This window comes from Cryptomeria japonica, chromosome 1 (genome assembly GCF_030272615.1).
Source record: "Cryptomeria japonica chromosome 1, Sugi_1.0, whole genome shotgun sequence".
NCBI lineage: Eukaryota > Viridiplantae > Streptophyta > Pinopsida > Cupressales > Cupressaceae > Cryptomeria > Cryptomeria japonica.
The window spans coordinates 100,670,757-100,689,083 of NC_081405.1; the positions used below are offsets into that span (position 1 = coordinate 100,670,757).

Sequence of the window (18,327 nt, forward strand, 5' to 3'; positions counted from 1 at the left end):
GAGTAGGAGTGTGTCAAAACGAAGGGGAGGGCAACAGTACGGGTGTAGGTGCCACAGGCGACAGGCAAAACACCGTACCTCCAGGACACACCACCAACACTACCGGAGGTAGCAGCGCAGGGACACAGACACAGACACAGACACAACCGTCTCCAGGAAGACGGCAAGGGATGGCGAGAAAACAAAAGTTACCAAAGTTCACAGGGGACGGCAAGGAAGACCCCTTACGGCACTGCCGTACATGTGAGAAAATTTGGTCCGCCAACGGAGTAACAGACCACGATGACTGGGTACAGCAGTTTCCAGCCACGTTACGAGGAGTCGCCATAGATTGGTACTCCGATGTAGATAAGCAAAAAGTGGCCACATGGGCTACCCTACAGAAGGAATTCACGGAGGAGTTCCGGTTGCTTCGTGATGACAACGAAATTGTGACAGAGATATACAGTACCAAGCAAGGTACTAAGGAGACAGTACGGGCATACAGTCGGAGGCTGAAAGAACTCTTGGGTAAAATGGAGAGCCAGCTGGCTGACGGCTTAAAAAAATGATGGTTTGTGGAAGGATTGAAATCCTCCCTACGAAAAAAAATGAAGATTGTACCCTCGACGTCATATGATGACGCCTATAACAGGGCGATGGATCTAGAAAGCGAATATAAAACATCAAGGAAGAAGAAAAGTAATAGATATTCATCTGACGATGATGAAGATTCTGACGGGGAGAGCAGTAGCGATGGCGAATCGGGTAAAAAGGTACACGTGCTCCAGAAGGACATGGAACGAATGTTGAAAGAATTCAAAGCCATGAAAGGGAGTACAAGAAAGACAGAAGAAAATGAAGTGTGGTGTACAGACTGTAGGAGTGACGGACACACAAGGGGTACTTGCCCGAAGAAGGCATTCTGTGAGATTTGCCAAGTGATGGGACACTCCACCAAGGAGTGCCCATACAATATGAAAACCCGAAGCACGAACCAGGTGTTGTTCACGGAGCAGGCCACAACATCCGCACCAGCGGGTACCGGCCAACATACTAACACAACGGCATCATCTGGAGGATACCGGGACAACAGACGCGGCGGCGGAAGGAATAGCAACAATAACAATAACGGAAGCCGTATCCAGTATGACGCCAAGGGCCGGCCAATTATCCAATGTAGGGCCTGTAATCAATGGGGGCACTTCGCCCGTGATTGCACGAAGGAAGCCACCCCTCAGCACCTCTGCCGTTGGTGTGGGCCAGGCGACCATGAGGATGCAAATTGCCCGCAGGCAGGGGTTAATCTCCTCAACATTGAGAAGGCTGAGAAGACTGGTGAGAAAGAAGTACTGGCGATCACCCGCGCCCAGACGAAAAAAGCCACTTATCCCGACCCCCGTACGGAGAAGGAGAGATTACGGGAGGCAAAGGCCAATATTGAACGTGAGATGACGACCGAACGACGGGACAACGAGGTGGCGAGTACATCATCCCGTACGGAAGCGGAAAATAACATCATTGGGCAAATCTTGCAGATGGAGGTGCCGATAAAGGTAAAAGACCTTCTAGACTCTATGCCACAATTGAGGACTGCCATCCTCACCAATGTGCAAAGCACCATAGCGTCGAGTGCACCACAGGTAGGGGTTCCCGCCACCTCATCGTCGAGTGCACCACAGGTAGGGGTTCCCGCCACCGCATCGTCGAGTGCACCACAGGTAGGGGTTCCCGCCACCGCATCGTCGAGTGCACCACAAGTAGGGGTTCCCGCCACCGCTTTGAAGAGTACACCACAGGTGGAGGTTTCCGTCAGCCCTTCGACTGACCCGATGTTACTAGCCTTGAGCAGTGGTAGACACCCAGCTGTGGTAGAAATGGGTATCCATGGGACCATTCTGAAGGACACCATTGTGGACGGTGGATCTGGGGTGAATGTACTACCAGAAGAAACATGGAAGCGGCTGGGGAAGCCCACCCTGTGGCCACCCACATTCAACCTGGTGGGAGCGGACCAACACGGCATTAAGCCACTCGGCCTGTTGATGGCCCAGCAAGTGACAATTGGTACGCAACCATTCTTGTTAGATTTCGTGGTTATTCCCTCGAAGAAGAAAGGCTATGATGCCATCCTGGGGAGAGCATGGTTGATCAACGCGAGGGTAAACCACAACTGGAAGAAAAATACACTTTCCATGGAGAAGGGAGGGCGGAAATATACCATTGACCTACACACCCAAGATGTCGGCGAAGAGCTCGCCTCTTCCGACTCGGACTCAGAGGACTCTAATAAAAGGGAAGGGGGCCCCGATGAAAGCAAGGGCAAGAACGCGATGGAGCCGAACAGTGAAGGGGTGCTCGAATTGGAAGGATGTTCTGAAGATGAGGTATGCTCACTTAATGGGCTCTTCCACTAGCAAATGGAGGATTACGAAATGTTCCAAAGCTATAGGCTCGAAGTAGAGGAACCAGAGCAACCAACAGAGGTGTACCTGCCAGAATACAAAGAATATTGGAAGCGAGACGCCCCAAACCCTGGCGACGTAAATAATCCGAAGAGTGTCGGCAACGATTGGAACCCTGTGTGGAAGGCCGCAGCCTTCAAAATCTTTATTATCCTTCTTCTTCTTATGTACGGGAAGGAGGTCGTGGTCCCTGTAGAATTTGTGGTTCCAGGTCTTCCAATGGCCATTGAAAATAGATTGGCCACCAACGGGTACAAATTGAAACCTTACCACGCGAAGCGCACAGGGGACCCGAGAGGCCGGACAGACACCCGAGAGCCCGGAGGGGGACCCGAGAGGATGGAGGGGGACCTAAGAGGCCGGGCAAGCGACTCGAGAGGCACGGGACAAAAGCAGGAGACTTTTGGGCGAGGACAATCGAGAAGGATGAAGAGCGATCCCAGAGACAGGGGACCCGAGTCGAAGACTCTCTAGACAACTTTAAAAAAAAAAGAGAGAGAAAAAAAAATCGCACGGTCGTACGACAGCGACCGTACGGTAAAAAAAAAAAAAAAAAAAGAAAAAGAAGGGGAAAATGGCCACCGTACGGTGGGACCAAGGTGACAAGGTGACACCACTGTGCGGTGGATGGTGCACCACCGTGCGGTGGAAGCACCGACGGTGGCACCATCGTGCGGTGGCATCACCGGCGGTGGCACCACCGTGTGGTGGAAACACCGACGGTGGCACCATCGTGCGGTGGGAGCCACCGTGCGGTGGGAGCCACCGAAGGCGGTCACCAAGCAGCCCGCGGAAGATTAAAACGCCGCCAATCATCAAAGACGCCGCACAACACCACCGCGACGAAGAACAAAACAACCCCGCACACCGCCATCACCGCACAGCAAGGGGTAAAGGGAAGAAGGCGCTGCCCCAGGACCCCGCGAGGGGCGCTGCCCCTCGACCCCGCTGGGGGCGTTGCCCCCAGACCCCCAGTTTATTTTGAGCTACAGAAGACCACGGGAAGTGTTGTGCCCGCAGCTAAGCATTGGCAGGGAAGCCATAAGCCGTAGAGGGAAACGGATTTGGAGGTTGGGAACAAACAGAGTTTGAGGGAAGGCATTGCAGGTCCGCACAGTTGTATGACACCAAGGAGTTATTCTGTTCAGTTTTTAGCCTTTGGGGAGTGTGATGGAGGATTTGAGGTGTCTCCTAGCATTTGTGCCAGCGGATTGTGGCCACCTCTAGGCATGATAGGTATGCTTTGAGGAACTCGGAGTATGTCTCGACTGGACGTGAGGTTGCCTTGGTGGATGCACAGAGGGCTCAGGAGGAGCTGACCACCAGGTTGGAGGCAATAGTCGCGTGAGACTTAGTTCAGCGTACCTAGGAGTTGGATGCCGGGAGAGCAGCACGGGTGGCTATCGAGGACAAATTGGCTAGGGAGACAGTATCATCTGAGTAGCAGTTGGTGGAAGCTGAGACTGAAAAACGTGTTTTGCAGACAAGTTTGGGGTAGGCACAGGAGGACTGTGCTGGCAAAGGAAGCAATATTGGTGAAATCCACACTTGAGCATCGGATGGTAGCAGAAAAGGGTTTTTAGGCGAGGACGCAACAAGTGTATAAGATCCAGGCCCGACTGGCGTCAGTAGTTCCTGCCGTTCATCTCTATTTTGTATTAAGTCGTCGGAGTCGACTTCTTTTCTTGGGGGGGATGATGTTGACGGGAATAATCATTATGTTATGTTGGTATATTATGTTTATGTTGTCGTCGGTAATAATGAGTTACGGTGGTCAGTTAGTTAGCCGACGGGTAGGTAGTTGGAGTCGCGACGGTTGTGTCGCGCCCCTTCGGGTATTATACATTGTGTACCTTTTCTTCGAAGGAGGATCATGTTAGTCATGTCAGATGTAATGTTATAAGCACTTGATGTACATGGACTGTTGAATTAATACAGAGGTTGGTTATTTAATATATTTCCATTATGTTCTGTGCATTTACGTTCTGCATTTAACCGTTTACCCGAGAGGGCAAACAATATTCTCCTTGAGAAATCTACATACCACTTCTGAAGTAGCATGCTTCACCGGAATGGCCTCCTGTAATGTCCCCTTCTTAGTGTTTATGCATTCAGTGGTCCATTGGCCTATTCCGGAGACCCGTAGGCTATGTGGAAAGGAGAATTAGGGTTTCCATCTTTTGTGGAGTTCTGCTCGAGCTTGTCAGGGTTCGTCAGGAGGGAATTCTTCAGTTTTGCTTGTGGTTTCCTTCTAGGTTTTCCATGGACTCCAGTGTGGCATAACATGCAGTTGACTCTTTGGTGAAATGTGAACTTACTAATTTTAGTAAGTTAGGGTTTGGCTGTCGGGATGGTATAGTCTCACTGAGTTCCAAGCTATTTCTCTGGGTGCGAAGATCATGATTGTTGGAGCAGTATTTCATGACTTACTATTTTTAGTAAGTGGTAGTTTGGGCATTTTTATTTTTGGCAGTCTTGGATATGGTCCTGATCTAGCACAGTTCAGGTCTTCATTGCTTAGCTTCATCCTTGATTTTTGTGATAATCAGTATTGGAGTTATAAGTTATTTAATTAAATATTATTTCCTTATCCTAAGGTTTAATATTTAATTATTTTATTACTGATTATTGATATTAATTGTGCATAATATGATTTTTTCCTAAGTGCCTAGGCAAATTATTTTGTGTTAAGAAGGGACACCTAAGTGAATGTGGGGACTTCATTTTATTTGACAAAATATACTTTCATGCCAAAAATCGTGGTCTTCTTCCTAGTCGTGTTTTTGACTTGGATATGGCGCCATTCTTGGGTCCACCATGGGGGAAATGAAATGCAAATTCGAGGGGGAATTTGGAGGCATTTGAGTTTGAATTTCAATCTTCAACTGCTCGCTATGCATGGAGGTAGTTAGTCAAGTTAAAGCCCAATATGAACTACCAGAAGAGCCAGAGGAGAGCATCACCAACAAAGTGTGGAGTGCCTACCTCTCTGCAGAAGAGTATAGACGGACGCAAAATCACTACAGTGCCGCACTCCCTGATGATTTAGAGATGGAGTTACCAAGTGCTGAGCAATATGAACCAGTCAATCAGACTATGGCAGTGAACGATTTTGCTGTCCTTGTGCCAAAGGAAGATGTGACAGAAGATGACTGTGATGTCCCTGCACCTGAGGAAGACAGTGTTGAAGATGCAGATCAAGTGCACCTCGTAGAGCAGCCAAACACTAAAGAGCGGTTTGCAGCAGCCTTGCCAATGGACGATGCAGTCCAAGAGTCCGTTAAAGACATTTTTGAGGACCAATCAATCGAAGAGTCCGTAATATTTGAGGATATGCTGACAAAAGTGCATAAAGCCGCATGGTTCATGCAACCTGAAGATGCACTGATGGATAATGCACCCATCTTTCCTGAGTTCAAGTTCGTAGTCCAGACTGATTTTCAACCTGTGCAACCCAATGAAGAGCCCGATGCTGATTTGCATGAGCCGGACGCAAGCGGGATGCTGCACCACCAGTGGCGACCTCTTGAAGCTGCTAAAGATCTTCCACCGCACGACACCCTGCACGACTCAGAAACTTGCCAGGTTGTTTCTTTCCCTCTTGCTGTTAATTTTGAAAATGTTCAGTTTGATTTTGAATATTTTGGGAAAACAACCAGTAAATGGATTAACCACAGACCTAATGAACTTCCCCAACTGATAATTTTGCCCTATGTCCTGGTTAAACTCGAGAGTGGCCCACTAAAAATTTTCTTTTCAGAGTATAAAGACAAACAAGCCAAACTTAGAACTAACCTGAAGATGCACTGATGGATAATGCACCCATCTTTCCTGAGTTCAAGTTCGTAGTCCAGACTGATTTTCAACCTGTGCAACCCAATGAAGAGCCTGATGCTGATTTGCATGAGCCGGATGCAAGCGGGATGCTGCACCACCAGTGGCGACCTCTTGAAGCTGCTAAAGATCTTCCACCGCACGACACCCTGCACGACTCAGAAACATGCCAGGTTGTTTCTTTCCCTCTTGCTGTTAATTTTGAAAATGTTCAGTTTGATTTTGAATATTTTGGGAAAACAACTCGTAAATGGATTAACCACAGACCTAATGAACTTCCCCAACTGATAATTTTGCCCTATGTCCTGGTTAAACTCGAGAGTGGCCCACTAAAAATTTTCTTTTCAGAGTATAAAGACAAACAAGCCAGACTTAGAACTGTTCCCCTTGCCCTGTTATTGCTACACATACTGCGAAATCATCCTGGGTCGGGAACGCATGCATATAGTCCACATTTTGTACAGCCAGTCTCTCTTGTACATAGTTAGTTTAGGATTTTATTTCCTGTTTTAGAGTAGTTTGTTTTATGTTGCTATCTTAGTTTCCCTGTTTTTCTGCTTTAGTTAGTTTGCTTTGCTGTAGTGTAGGTGTCCTTTCGGAAAAGGTTGTCTTCCTATCAATTTTGCAAGGGGTTTGTTTGCTTTTCCTAGCATTGGCGTACAAAGTCGGGAAGTTTTTCCAGCTCATTTCTTGGCTGTCGACTTTGGTAGAGCACCTAATTGACGGTTGCTCCCGTAGTTGGTCCATTTGGTTTAAGAATTTGTTGTTCTAAAAATCTAGTTGCTTACTGCATTTTGTCGCCAATGTTGTGATCACCGCACATTTAAACGCTTAAAGTCGCTTAGGTCTGTCATTTTATCAAAGGGAAATCATCACAAGTGAAAATTTGAAGCTCTGCTTTAGCGACCACTGTAACGCTCAATCCCACGTAGGCTTTGCTGCTTACCAACCAATGTGAAAAAGTGAAAATAAAAGAAAAATAAAAAGAAAAAAAAAATCAAAAGCATAGAAATATAAAAAATGCTTGGCTTTGGGAATGCAGACACCTTTGTCGGTATCGAAAAACAAAAAAATATATATCTACCGGAAATAGAGCAATCTATGTGAGCTTACAGGCGATAACCTCATCGGGGCTCTGAACACTCGCTGGTAGCAAGGCAATATCCAGCTTGCTTTTGAAGTTACACTTGTCCCGCATAACTTGTCTTGATTGAACGATGATATCTCAATTTTCTTCAAGCTGGAATGAACTTCACTGCACACACTTGATTTTCAAGGTTGGTGACTTGATTTAGTTTGCGACCTCATTTTTACTTTGAATCTGTCTTTTCTCATTTGGGTTGTTTTGTGGGGTATATACCAAAGATTTTGGGTTCGATCCAGACTAACGTCCCTAAAATGATTGGAAACATTTCTCTAGCAGAGTCGCCATTTGTTGTGCCTTGCACACACTCCCCGTCGTCAATAGGGTCCCCCTTTCTTTGTTTTCTCATCTCGTCCTCGCTCAGGTCTTGAGTAGGAAGTTCTAGTAATTCGCAAAGAGGAGTTGCAACAGTTAAGAATTTGAGGCATTAAGGAAGCAATCCTTCTCAAGGTTGAGCTAGCCTGAGTCTTAGATTCTGAAGAATTCACACTTTGAAAGGGAGGAGGCAAGATCTCACATCTAAACCAGATGGCCAAGTTAACCTAGTAGGAATTAAACTTGAGAAATGAGGATCACTCAAAACTTAAGTCAAGGCAAAATCTTGCAATTCGGCCTTTTGGCCCGAAATTTGAAGTCTTGAAAAGTGTGCAAAATGTTCCTGAAGCCGAGTTGAAAATGTGTCTCTAAACCCACTCATAAGTCGGCCAAGTAGCCCAAAGTGAGAACTAAATCCCTAAAAAATCGGCCCCAAAGGCTGAAATTCCAACATTGAAGGCAAAATCGGCCTACAAAGCAAAATTGCAAAGTCATAAAACTCTTAAAATCGGTTTAAAGGGTCGGAATAATAGGAAGAAATTAAAATCGGCCTCCAAGGCCAAAGTTCGAAAATTGCCGAGTCTCTCCTTAAGACCCAAAAGACGTTAAGTTCAAAATCTCCCCAAAATGATGATTTAGGCCGAAAACGACAAAATAAGGAAATCGCGAAAATATCATCTCCTAAGTCGAAAAAGTGAAAACGGCTAAAACTCACAAAATCGACCTCTAAGCCGAAAATGGCAAAACATAAGAAAATTGCAAAAGCCCACAATATAGTCGAAAATGCCGAAAAGGAGATTAAAAAATGTTAAGTTCACAATATCAGTTCATAAGACAAAGATAAACAAAGGAGAAAGTTCGCACAAACAAGCCAAAATGTTAAGTTCACAATTTTGGCTCCTGAGCCGAAAATGATAGACTCTCAAACACTCTTTAAGGCCTAAATACAAAAATGACTATGGCTCCCAAAATCGGCTTTTAAAGCCGAATATAACAAAAGCTTCCCAAATCATGCAATCTCACCTCTTTGGCCAAAAAACATTAAGTTTCAAGTTCACACATTTTGACTATCAAGGCTGAAAATCGCCAAATCTCGCAATCAAGCTCATTTGGCTGAAACCGAAAAGATGTCTAAGTCGCGCAAAGACACCAATTTGCCCGAAGTTTGAAGACTAATGAGAAGGTTATCATCGTGCAATCTCACCTCTTTGGCCAAAAAACATCAAGGTTCAAGTTCGCGCATTCCCTGATTTGACTGAAAGTCTTCAAAACCTAAATCGCGCAAAAGGAGATGAGAAATGCGCGAATTTCATGAGGTAAGAGAGGTGTTCAAGGTTTGCAAATAAAGTCACGCAATTTGCAGCAACATCGCTCATTTCTCCTGAAAACCTCGAGTTTGGTGTTGATGAAGGCAGAACGTAGAGGGTAAAGTCAGTTCTTTGCCTGTAATCGCCAAGAAATAACCCGACATTGCATTCCAAGGGTTGGGCATTCAAAAAAACAGAGCTAAAATTGCACTATTTCACCAGGTAAGCCGAGATTCATCAAGAGGGGAAGGGCATACAGAACAAAGTCGCGCAAAAGGTCTAACTTGGCCGAAAACTAGAACAAGCTTGCAAAATCGGCATTTAGGCCGAAATGTAGAACAAAGTTTGAAGTTTGCAAAGCCTCTCTAGGCCGAAATTGGCAAACTACGTCAGAAATATTAGAAAAAGGCTAAAATCGGCCTCCAAGGTCAAAATGTGAGATAAGACTTTCAAAATTCCTATCTAAGCCAAAACTAGAAAACAAAGTGAGGTCTCGCGTTTTAGTCTTATAGACCAAAATCGCGTAAAGAAAGTTCATAAACCAAAAGGGAAGAGCAAAATTCCGAATCTCGTAAAAAGACCACGTAGCTCAAAATTTGACTCTGAAAGTGTTGCAAAGTGTGTATGAACATCCCTCAAAGAGCTTCAAAGGTCCGAAAACCCGAGCATGTTGGACATTTCACTTGAAAGCCAAAATCGTTCAAAACATGTAGAAGGCCCGAGTTTCGTCCAAGTAAGAGAGCGAATCAAGAGCAAGGACCAAACTTCATATTGGAGAAAAGGGGCATTTAAAGTTAAATTTAATGATTGTTAAATTAATCTATTTAATTTTTTAGAATGATTGATCCGGGTAGAACTTGATTGTTTGCAGGCATCGTCTGGAAGAACCAGGAGAAGGCCTGAAACATCAAGGAGCCTTGATCACGACCAACACCAAAGGAAGAAATACTGGAGACACAACCGTGAGCGACGCCAGGAAGCAAGAATGAAGAACGTGTTGCAGGGCGCAAGGTCGAAAAGACGAAGCACGGAGAAGCGCGCCATCACCAAACAGAGTTGAAGTCCACCACCGAGACCAAAGACCGAAGAACATTCAAAATGCTACAAATGTGCATTCTTTGAAGAACATTCAACTGAAAAAATTCCAAAAATTCAGTTTAAAAAACTGAAATTGTTTAATGTAAAGCTGCATGTGGGTCCCGCTCAAGGTATTTTGAAACAAAGTGGAACACAGGTCAGTTATCCCCAACTACTAGGTGGACCGAGTTGAAGCCAAATAGTGGTAGGTAGTTGAAAGGGTGGTTGAAGGGATAACTGAGAATTGACTAGGCATGGGTTAAAGCTGCCATGCTTCTGGAAGGCAGATTGCAACCCTTGGATGCAGCCCATCCTGACCTCTGATTCAATATGTAAAATCTATAAAAGGCAGAGGCCTTTCTTTTGTAAAGAGTTAGATTTTTATGCAGCTAGAATAGGTTAGAGTTTTGGAGAAAGTTAGATTTTAGGAATAGCATAGAAATGTTGCAGAAATTGTTGTAACAAGCAGCTAGAATCACTGTAATGGACATTGATTTGGTGTTTATCATCTTGGTTTTAGTCTGTTTGCATGGTTTCTTTCAGCAATTTAGATAGATCTTTTTGGTGTGCAGGTATTTGATGGATTCAGGTTCATACCATTGAGGATATGTTGATTGTGTATCCTTGTGTATGGTTAGTCTGAGCCTTTAAATTTGTGTTTAGTTCAATTGCAGGTGTCCGTCTGAGCTGCGCTAGAATTGGGTATTTGGGCATGCACCTGCAATCTGAAAATCTTCCAAGTCCCCTTGAAGATTGCACCGTTTCTGCGAGGTTGTGAGCCATTCTGACCAAGGAGGGATTGGTTATGTTGAATCTGTCTACCTGCATACCAGTCTTGTTAATCTTAGGTCTCTTAACCCTTCCCTTTTGCTTTTATTTCGCAATCTTGAAATGCAAACCAGCTTGTTGCAAAACATAAGTCCCCTTGTGCTCCCAGCAAAACACATCGACCGTTAAGTTATCCCGCAGTCAAGAACTGACATTTGGAAACTTGAGGTTGTCCCCTTTGATCGATTAAAAGTAGCATTAGGGCTTCCTTATACAAGAGAGGATAGGATACTCAGCAAGAACATTCTATTTTGTGTTGGCCGGATAGAGTTGCAGTGATGCGACTTTAGCCACGTCAACAAAAAGTACCATCAATAGATCGCTTGTACAAACCACTGTCCCAAAGAACAAAGTTTGCAGCTTTGAGCTTTATATTCCTCTTTTCCTTAAATGACAAATGTGTTGGACACTCACCATAAGTTAGAAAATAGGCTATGTTTGAACACCATTCATCAGTTGTACTAACAAACAATACTCTGGGAAGATCTTTTGAAACATATTGCTCTTATTCCTCCAAATTATTCTCAACAACGAGTTGACAAAGCCCTTTCCCACAAACTAGTTTAGTAGGCTTGATTTCCAAGTCATACTCTTGGATTTTAGCAATCCAATTACCTCCTTTTGTACCAAAATCTTGCTACATAAGAATAGACTTAACTATTGTATTAGGAACCAAGACCAAGGTATGAGAATTCAAAATATAAAACCTGAAATACTTCACCACTTTTACCACAACATAAGCATTCTTTTCAACTGTGGAATACTTAAGTTCATGAGACTTGAAAAGACAACTCATGAAAGCAATAGGGGATTCAATTCCCTCTATATTTTTCTACATCCAAATAGCAGACATAGTATGCTCAGAAGCATAACTATACATGATGAAATTCTTTGAGTAGTTTGGACAAACTAATACGGGTGCATGGGCTATCGCCTCCTTGATTTCACCGAATGCAACTTTTCCTTCTGGATTCCAGCAGAAAGTAGTTTTACCCTTCATCATATCAACGATATGACGGGTCTTCTTAGCAAAATCAGGAATGAACCTACGCAAAAAATTAACCTTTCCAAAGAAAGAATGAACAACAGTCTTACTAGCAAGCAAAGGAAGATTCTGAATAGACTTAATCCTTTATGGATCAATCTTGATCCCCTCTTTGGACACAACATGTCCAAGGAGTTTACCTTCTATAGCCCCAAAAATTGGCTTCTTAGGATTAAGGGAAATACCGTGCTTGTGACACCTTTCCAACACGTCTTGCAAATGAAAAAGATGATTCTCACGATCTTTGGAGAAAACAATGAGATCATCTAGATATACAACAATACACCTACCAACCATACCACGGAAGGCTAAGTCCATAGCTCTTTGGAAGGTAGCACCTCCATTAATCAATCCAAAGGGCATCCTGCGATATGCCAACGTACCCCAAGGAGTAGTAAACACAGTCATGTGCTGATCTGATTCACTTCCCTCAATCTAATTGTAGCCTGAAAATCCATCCAACACGGACATCATTTGAGCTCTTGTCACCATTTGCAACACTTGATCCATTATTGGCAAAGGATAATTATCTTTTAGTGACAGGTGATTGAGATTTCTGAAATCAACACAGATACATATTTCTACATTCTTCTTATGCACTAGAACTATATTTGTTACCCACGCTGAATGGTGGATAGGAAAAATAATCCGTGTGTTCAGTATCTTCTGAATTTATGAGAGAATAGTACCTGAGATTTTAGGATTTTATTGGCACTGCTTCTGCCTGACAAGTACTGCCTAGCCTTCAGAGGAATATCATGTTGCACTTCCTCAAGATGAAAGGACTTGGGATCATCTTAGGAGTAAGCCAACACATCCATGTATTGATGTAGGAGTTGAATAAAATGATCTCTCTCTTCAGGAGTGCAATTGTTGCCAATATTAACAAACTTTGGATCATCTTTTGATCCAATTTTGTACTTCTCATATCCCATAGAAGAATCTGGATTGACTTGCTACTATTTCTTGATATAGCGATCATGCTTATAAAACAGTTTCTCAAGTGAAACTAGACCTTTAGTAATTTTATTCCCCTTCAATTGAAGGATCACTTCATCTGATTCAAATCATGTATTTGACATTGAATTGGAAGAAGAAGAAGAAGAATTGCTTCCTTCAAAATACAAATTATTGAAATTATCCTTATTTTGTAGAAAATTTATAATTTGCTTATCACCGTTGAAAATTTGCCAATGATCCCAATTATCAGGCACATTGGGTCTGCAAATTAGTTCAATGATATACTTATCTTGACCCAAATCAAGATGTCGAATTAAGGGAGTAGCTGAAATTGCAAGAGAATCAACTCTATCATTATATTCCTGAGGTACAACTAAGATACTGAAAGCATCAAAACTTTCAATATTATCCCACACTAGGTTGCGGTAGTGCTTGAGCCTGTCATTCCTTGTCTGATACACATTTCTTACCTGACAAACTACCAACTCCCCATCACCTTGAGCATGAAGATTCTTGATTCCTCTTTTACGAGCAACATCCATACTCAACAAGAGTGACTCATATTCAGCTGTGTTGTTGGTGTTTGCAAACTGTAGCTTAAAAGAGTAAGGAAAGATCTCTCCCTTGGGAGAAATAAGAACAACTCCAGCCCCTAACCCATTAGCACAACTCCCATCGAACTCCAGGGTCCAAACATCATTAAAGCTACTAGTATCATTAGAGCTACTGGTTGTTGCTTCTTCTGAATCTTAAGGAACTTGAGGAGGACTGGTATCTTCTTCAACCACAGTGGGAGATTGAAACATCTTTGCCATGGTAGACGACTGAACTTCTTCTCCTTGAGTGAGAGATTGAACATCTTCCACTAAAAAGGAAGATTGAGTATCTTCAACCATGACATAGGACTCGGTAGAGCCTATTCTGATGCTTGATCCTCGTTAGCATCAACAAACCTTTCACTATCTAAAAGAAGTGAAGAATTTGAACCATCAGATGGCCAATCTTTAGCAAACTCAAAAACTTCATTAATATGGAGATAGTAATTTCCAAATCCAGCAGATTCAAGAAGGATTTGGGTGTGGGCATCATTTGACTTGACCATCGTGTACTTAGTCTCTCTTTCAGGCACTAATTTCAGCACAATACCCTTAACAGGTATCCTTGCTTAAGTCATGTCCATATTGAGCTCACCCCCAACATCTTTACAAAAGTTACGAGCAAGTAACATTCCATAAGAAGTGGGAACGTCTACAACTAGGACACTCATCTTAATCTTCTTCTCAGGAAAAGCTACAAACGTGAACTGTGCATCTTTTCTTTGACCAATTAGAGGCACTTGTTTATTTTCACTAGAATAACAATGACCAAAAGTTTTGGTCAAGGTTAATCCTAAGGCATGAGCTACCTTAGCTGGAATAACATTATCAAAAGCACCAGAATCCAAAACACAATTACTCAATTGGAAACCATTAATTAGTAGAGAAATATAGAAAGGTTCTATCTTTCTTGAGATAGCTGATGGAATGGCCACCAAGCTATTAGGTAAGTTCTTGGGTTCTGAAACAACAGGGGTATTTTCAGTGATAGGATGAGTGTCCTTTTAACAAACTTAGCTAACTATTGGTGTACGTTTTATAATATACCGAACATTAGAATACAATATCCAAGGATACTCTATCCTCTCCTGAACAAAATCACTACTTGTGCCAAGATTGCGAGAAAGACTACAAGGCGACTCCAAGGTCTATATGTGTGAATGAGCGACTTTATGTTGATAGCTTCTTGGGTAGTGTGTGCTGAAATACAAGGGGGACTTACACTTGACAACTAGTATCATTCACAAGCCGAACTTGGGCGAATTTATCAATAGATGCTCTTTGTTTTTGGATTTTCTGATTTGGGATTTCAAAGAAAGATAAAAGGATAAGGGTTCAGGAATTCTATGCTACTTCTAAGCTATTCCTATGAACTCAAGAGACGGTAAAGTTTGGGTGAAACCGGTAACGACACTTTGTTTCGTCACACTTGGACAACTACACAAAGCGGGTGCAATCTTCTAGGGTTGTACTTAAGATTTTCACACTTACGAATAATACCAACAATTGAACAATATTACTCAAAGTAGAAGTTAAACATCCACATCAAAAGCTCAGGCTAACTTTACACATTGAATGAAAATCATCCATCCAACAAAAATATGAGCAAAATTTCACCAATCTCAACTATCAATCCTTCATTCATCTAACTTCAAAGCAAATTACTTAAAGTAAATCTATTCTAAGTGTTGAAGAAAATATGCAACCATGCAACCACTTGATAACAATAAGACTTCAAAACAATATTGATAATGATTTTTTTATTATCCAAGTAGCTCTATGCAACAATTTCATAAATCTCTCCACAATGAAATGAAATGAGAGAATGAGTTTATATAGAGTTTCTGAAAACAAATGAATGGCCAAGATCGATCTAAGATCAATGGTCGAGATTAAGACAACCTAGCCCTAATTAGGGTTTCCCAAAATAAAACTAATATCAAGTGCATGTAAGACAAATGGCACAAGGTGCTATTTTTTAAGATTGCACCCCCTTCTCCTGTTGAGAAGCTGAGAATTCAATGAACTTGGACACAATCCGATCAACCTCTTCTATTGTGACATGTGGCAACACACTGACTCTGAATTCTAATCCTTCCAAATCATCTGCACATACAGCAAAAGTGATTTCCATTCACTTATATGCAACTATGCATTCATAATTCAGAATTTCAATTCAATCACATTGTCAATATGCATATCATAATAGATATTAAAGAAATAACATACAAAATGTCAAAATGCCCAAAGGCTACACTGTTGCCATATAGTTTCATTGTCAATTACGATATGAAAATCAAAATAGTACTAATGAATTAATATTTTATTATTTTGATTTCCTATTTATAATTTATTATTTATTAATTTTAAATTTTTAAATGTTTAACAATTAATTTAACAATTTAATATTTTCTATTTATAATATGAATTAATTTAAAGGTTTGATATGAATTAAATTTTAATAAATTTAAAATTTAATTAATGTTGCCTTTTAATTTTTTTAATAGCAATTTGAATTCATAGGGGCCCATTTTAGAAAATTAAAAAAAAAAATTGAAAATATGACATTTTTAATTTTTTTTAATATGTTTTAATAGTCTTAGATGTGGGAGACGTCTCGTCGTCCCCGGGACGGATTGGGGACGTCCCAGTCGTTCCTAGTCGTCCTCGGGACGTACAGACGTCCCCCACAAGTAGGGCAGACATCCCCCCATTTCGAGGACGTCCCCTCTAAATTCTTGGCAATTTGGGGATGGGGGGAAACGTCCCCTGGCCGTCCCCAAGTCCCCGAAACATCCTCGGGACTGGGACGAGGGTTTTCAGGCCGGGGATGCACCCCCGGGTTATATATATTCATAATACATGAGAAGTTAGTATAATCATCACCCAATTACTTAATCATTTCTATTCCCCCTGCCCATAAGGAGAGGTGGAGTAAATTCATCCCAAATTAGGTGAGCCCCAAGGGTGTTCTGGACGGATGTTCCTAATACCTGGGCCCAATTATGGAGGTGGTGTCATCATGCCCTAGACAAGTAAATCCCCATCCAGGGTTGAGGATTAGAAAGGAGGTAAGAATTGGGGCTTGAATATAGCCACTATCAATTGTACTATGAATATATATGGTCATCTAGTTTAATAAATTAATTTAAGGCATGATAATATTAAGTAATGGGTGTTGATTATTGGGAAATTGGCAGCCTCCTAATAGGGGACATTACAGTTTATAATCCATATAAGAAAGAGTATAATTTCTGGTCCTTATATTGATCCGATCGCCTTTCTTGAATGATGTCCTTATAATCATGTATGTGTGTAATTATGGAGTCTTTATGAAGAGCAAAAATGAAGAGTAAGTCAGGCTTCTAGAGGCTGGATGCAAGTTTAATATGGCTCATTTCGCTTTATGCAAAACACTCTTGTAATTGGGTTATGAATACCCGATTGCAAATATGTTGAGTCATTTGTCTTTCAAAACAAAAAATAACATTTAAAATAAACTTGTAATTGGGTTATGAAGGCCTGATTACAAGTACGTTATGAATACACTTGTAATCGGGTCTTCCTAACCCGATTACAAGTTAACATATAACTTGCAACATACAAGAAAAGCTCCCTTACTTGCAACCCCTAAGCAAAAACCCGAAAATGCATGGTTATGAAAAACAAAGATGACAAAAATGAACCAAAACTTACAGAAAGATGACAATAATATGGGCACATGACTATATGCACACAATAGAAGAAGTTATTGCCTTGAAAAATGCATCTAAGAGGCAAAGAGTACGAATTTTCAGTAAAACAATTTAAGGGTTGTCCTATTTTTGAAAGTTCAAAAATTGAGACAGCAGCTTATGTGTCCCTAGCCTTGCAAATGGGTAGGTAAACACCACCTTTCACTTGGCTGTTTGATGGCTCCCTTGAGTGCTCTAAGTCTAAAGTGAATGTATAAAACAAATCTAGATGCCTCTTGGTGAGTCTACGATTCTCCATTAATATTCATCGAATGGGCATGATGTGAGAAGTTGTAGCTCTCAACAGCCATGTCCCTTGCAAACAAACTTAATTAGTCATGTCTAATTGGATCTCTTCCTTGTTTACTAACAATATCATTAATTAATTAATTAACTCTTGATCAAACCGATTTCTTTCTTCTTGGACAGCGATAGTCTTATTCTTAACTACTTTAACACATGAAATGTCCTTGGGATGCTATGCTTTTGGACGATGACATTTTCCTCGGGTGATTTGTTTTAGTGATCAAATGGAACTATTTCAAACCTTGTGAGATAGAAATCTAGTTATCATGCATGGCATCTAATTTTAATTATTTTATGAAATAAAGGAACTAAGGAATCACTTACACATTTTTAGTGGATGGACATGTAGAGAAAGTAGACAGGGAAATTCAATGACATACAATGTGAACTCTTAAGTACTCTCATGTCTCAGTTGTTCACAAACATTAACTTTCACATAGCTTGAGGCCAACTCTGATATTATTATTCAAAAAGGAAGTTGGTTTATGCATACATCCAAAAGAATTGGAAGGAGAGAGAATAAGAACCTTTGCAAATAGTTTTCCAAAAGCATTTCAATCTCTTCCTCTTCCTCTGCACGTGACAAGATATAGAAACATTCAGAGAATTTTGGAAATTTAAAAAAAAAAAAAATTGGTTTTCCATATTTTCATCAGGTCAAAAGTTTCCTAACTAGAAATTATTTTCCATTAGAACAGGTAATACACGCAAAATGATAAATTTTCACAGGAGATAAA

At 41.6% G+C, this 18,327-nt stretch overlaps 1 protein-coding gene across 2 annotated transcripts in view; it reads right to left on the minus strand.

Annotated features, from left to right (window-relative positions):
* LOC131041883 (magnesium transporter MRS2-A, chloroplastic) overlaps positions 1-18,327 on the minus strand; it is a 411,268-nt gene that overhangs the window by 93,928 nt on the left and 299,013 nt on the right. For both annotated transcript variants that reach the window (XM_057975112.2, XM_057975111.2), the window contains exon 9: positions 18,118-18,163. In XM_057975112.2, coding sequence (XP_057831095.1) covers positions 18,118-18,163 — 46 coding nt within the window. The remainder of the gene's footprint in view (positions 1-18,117; positions 18,164-18,327) is intronic.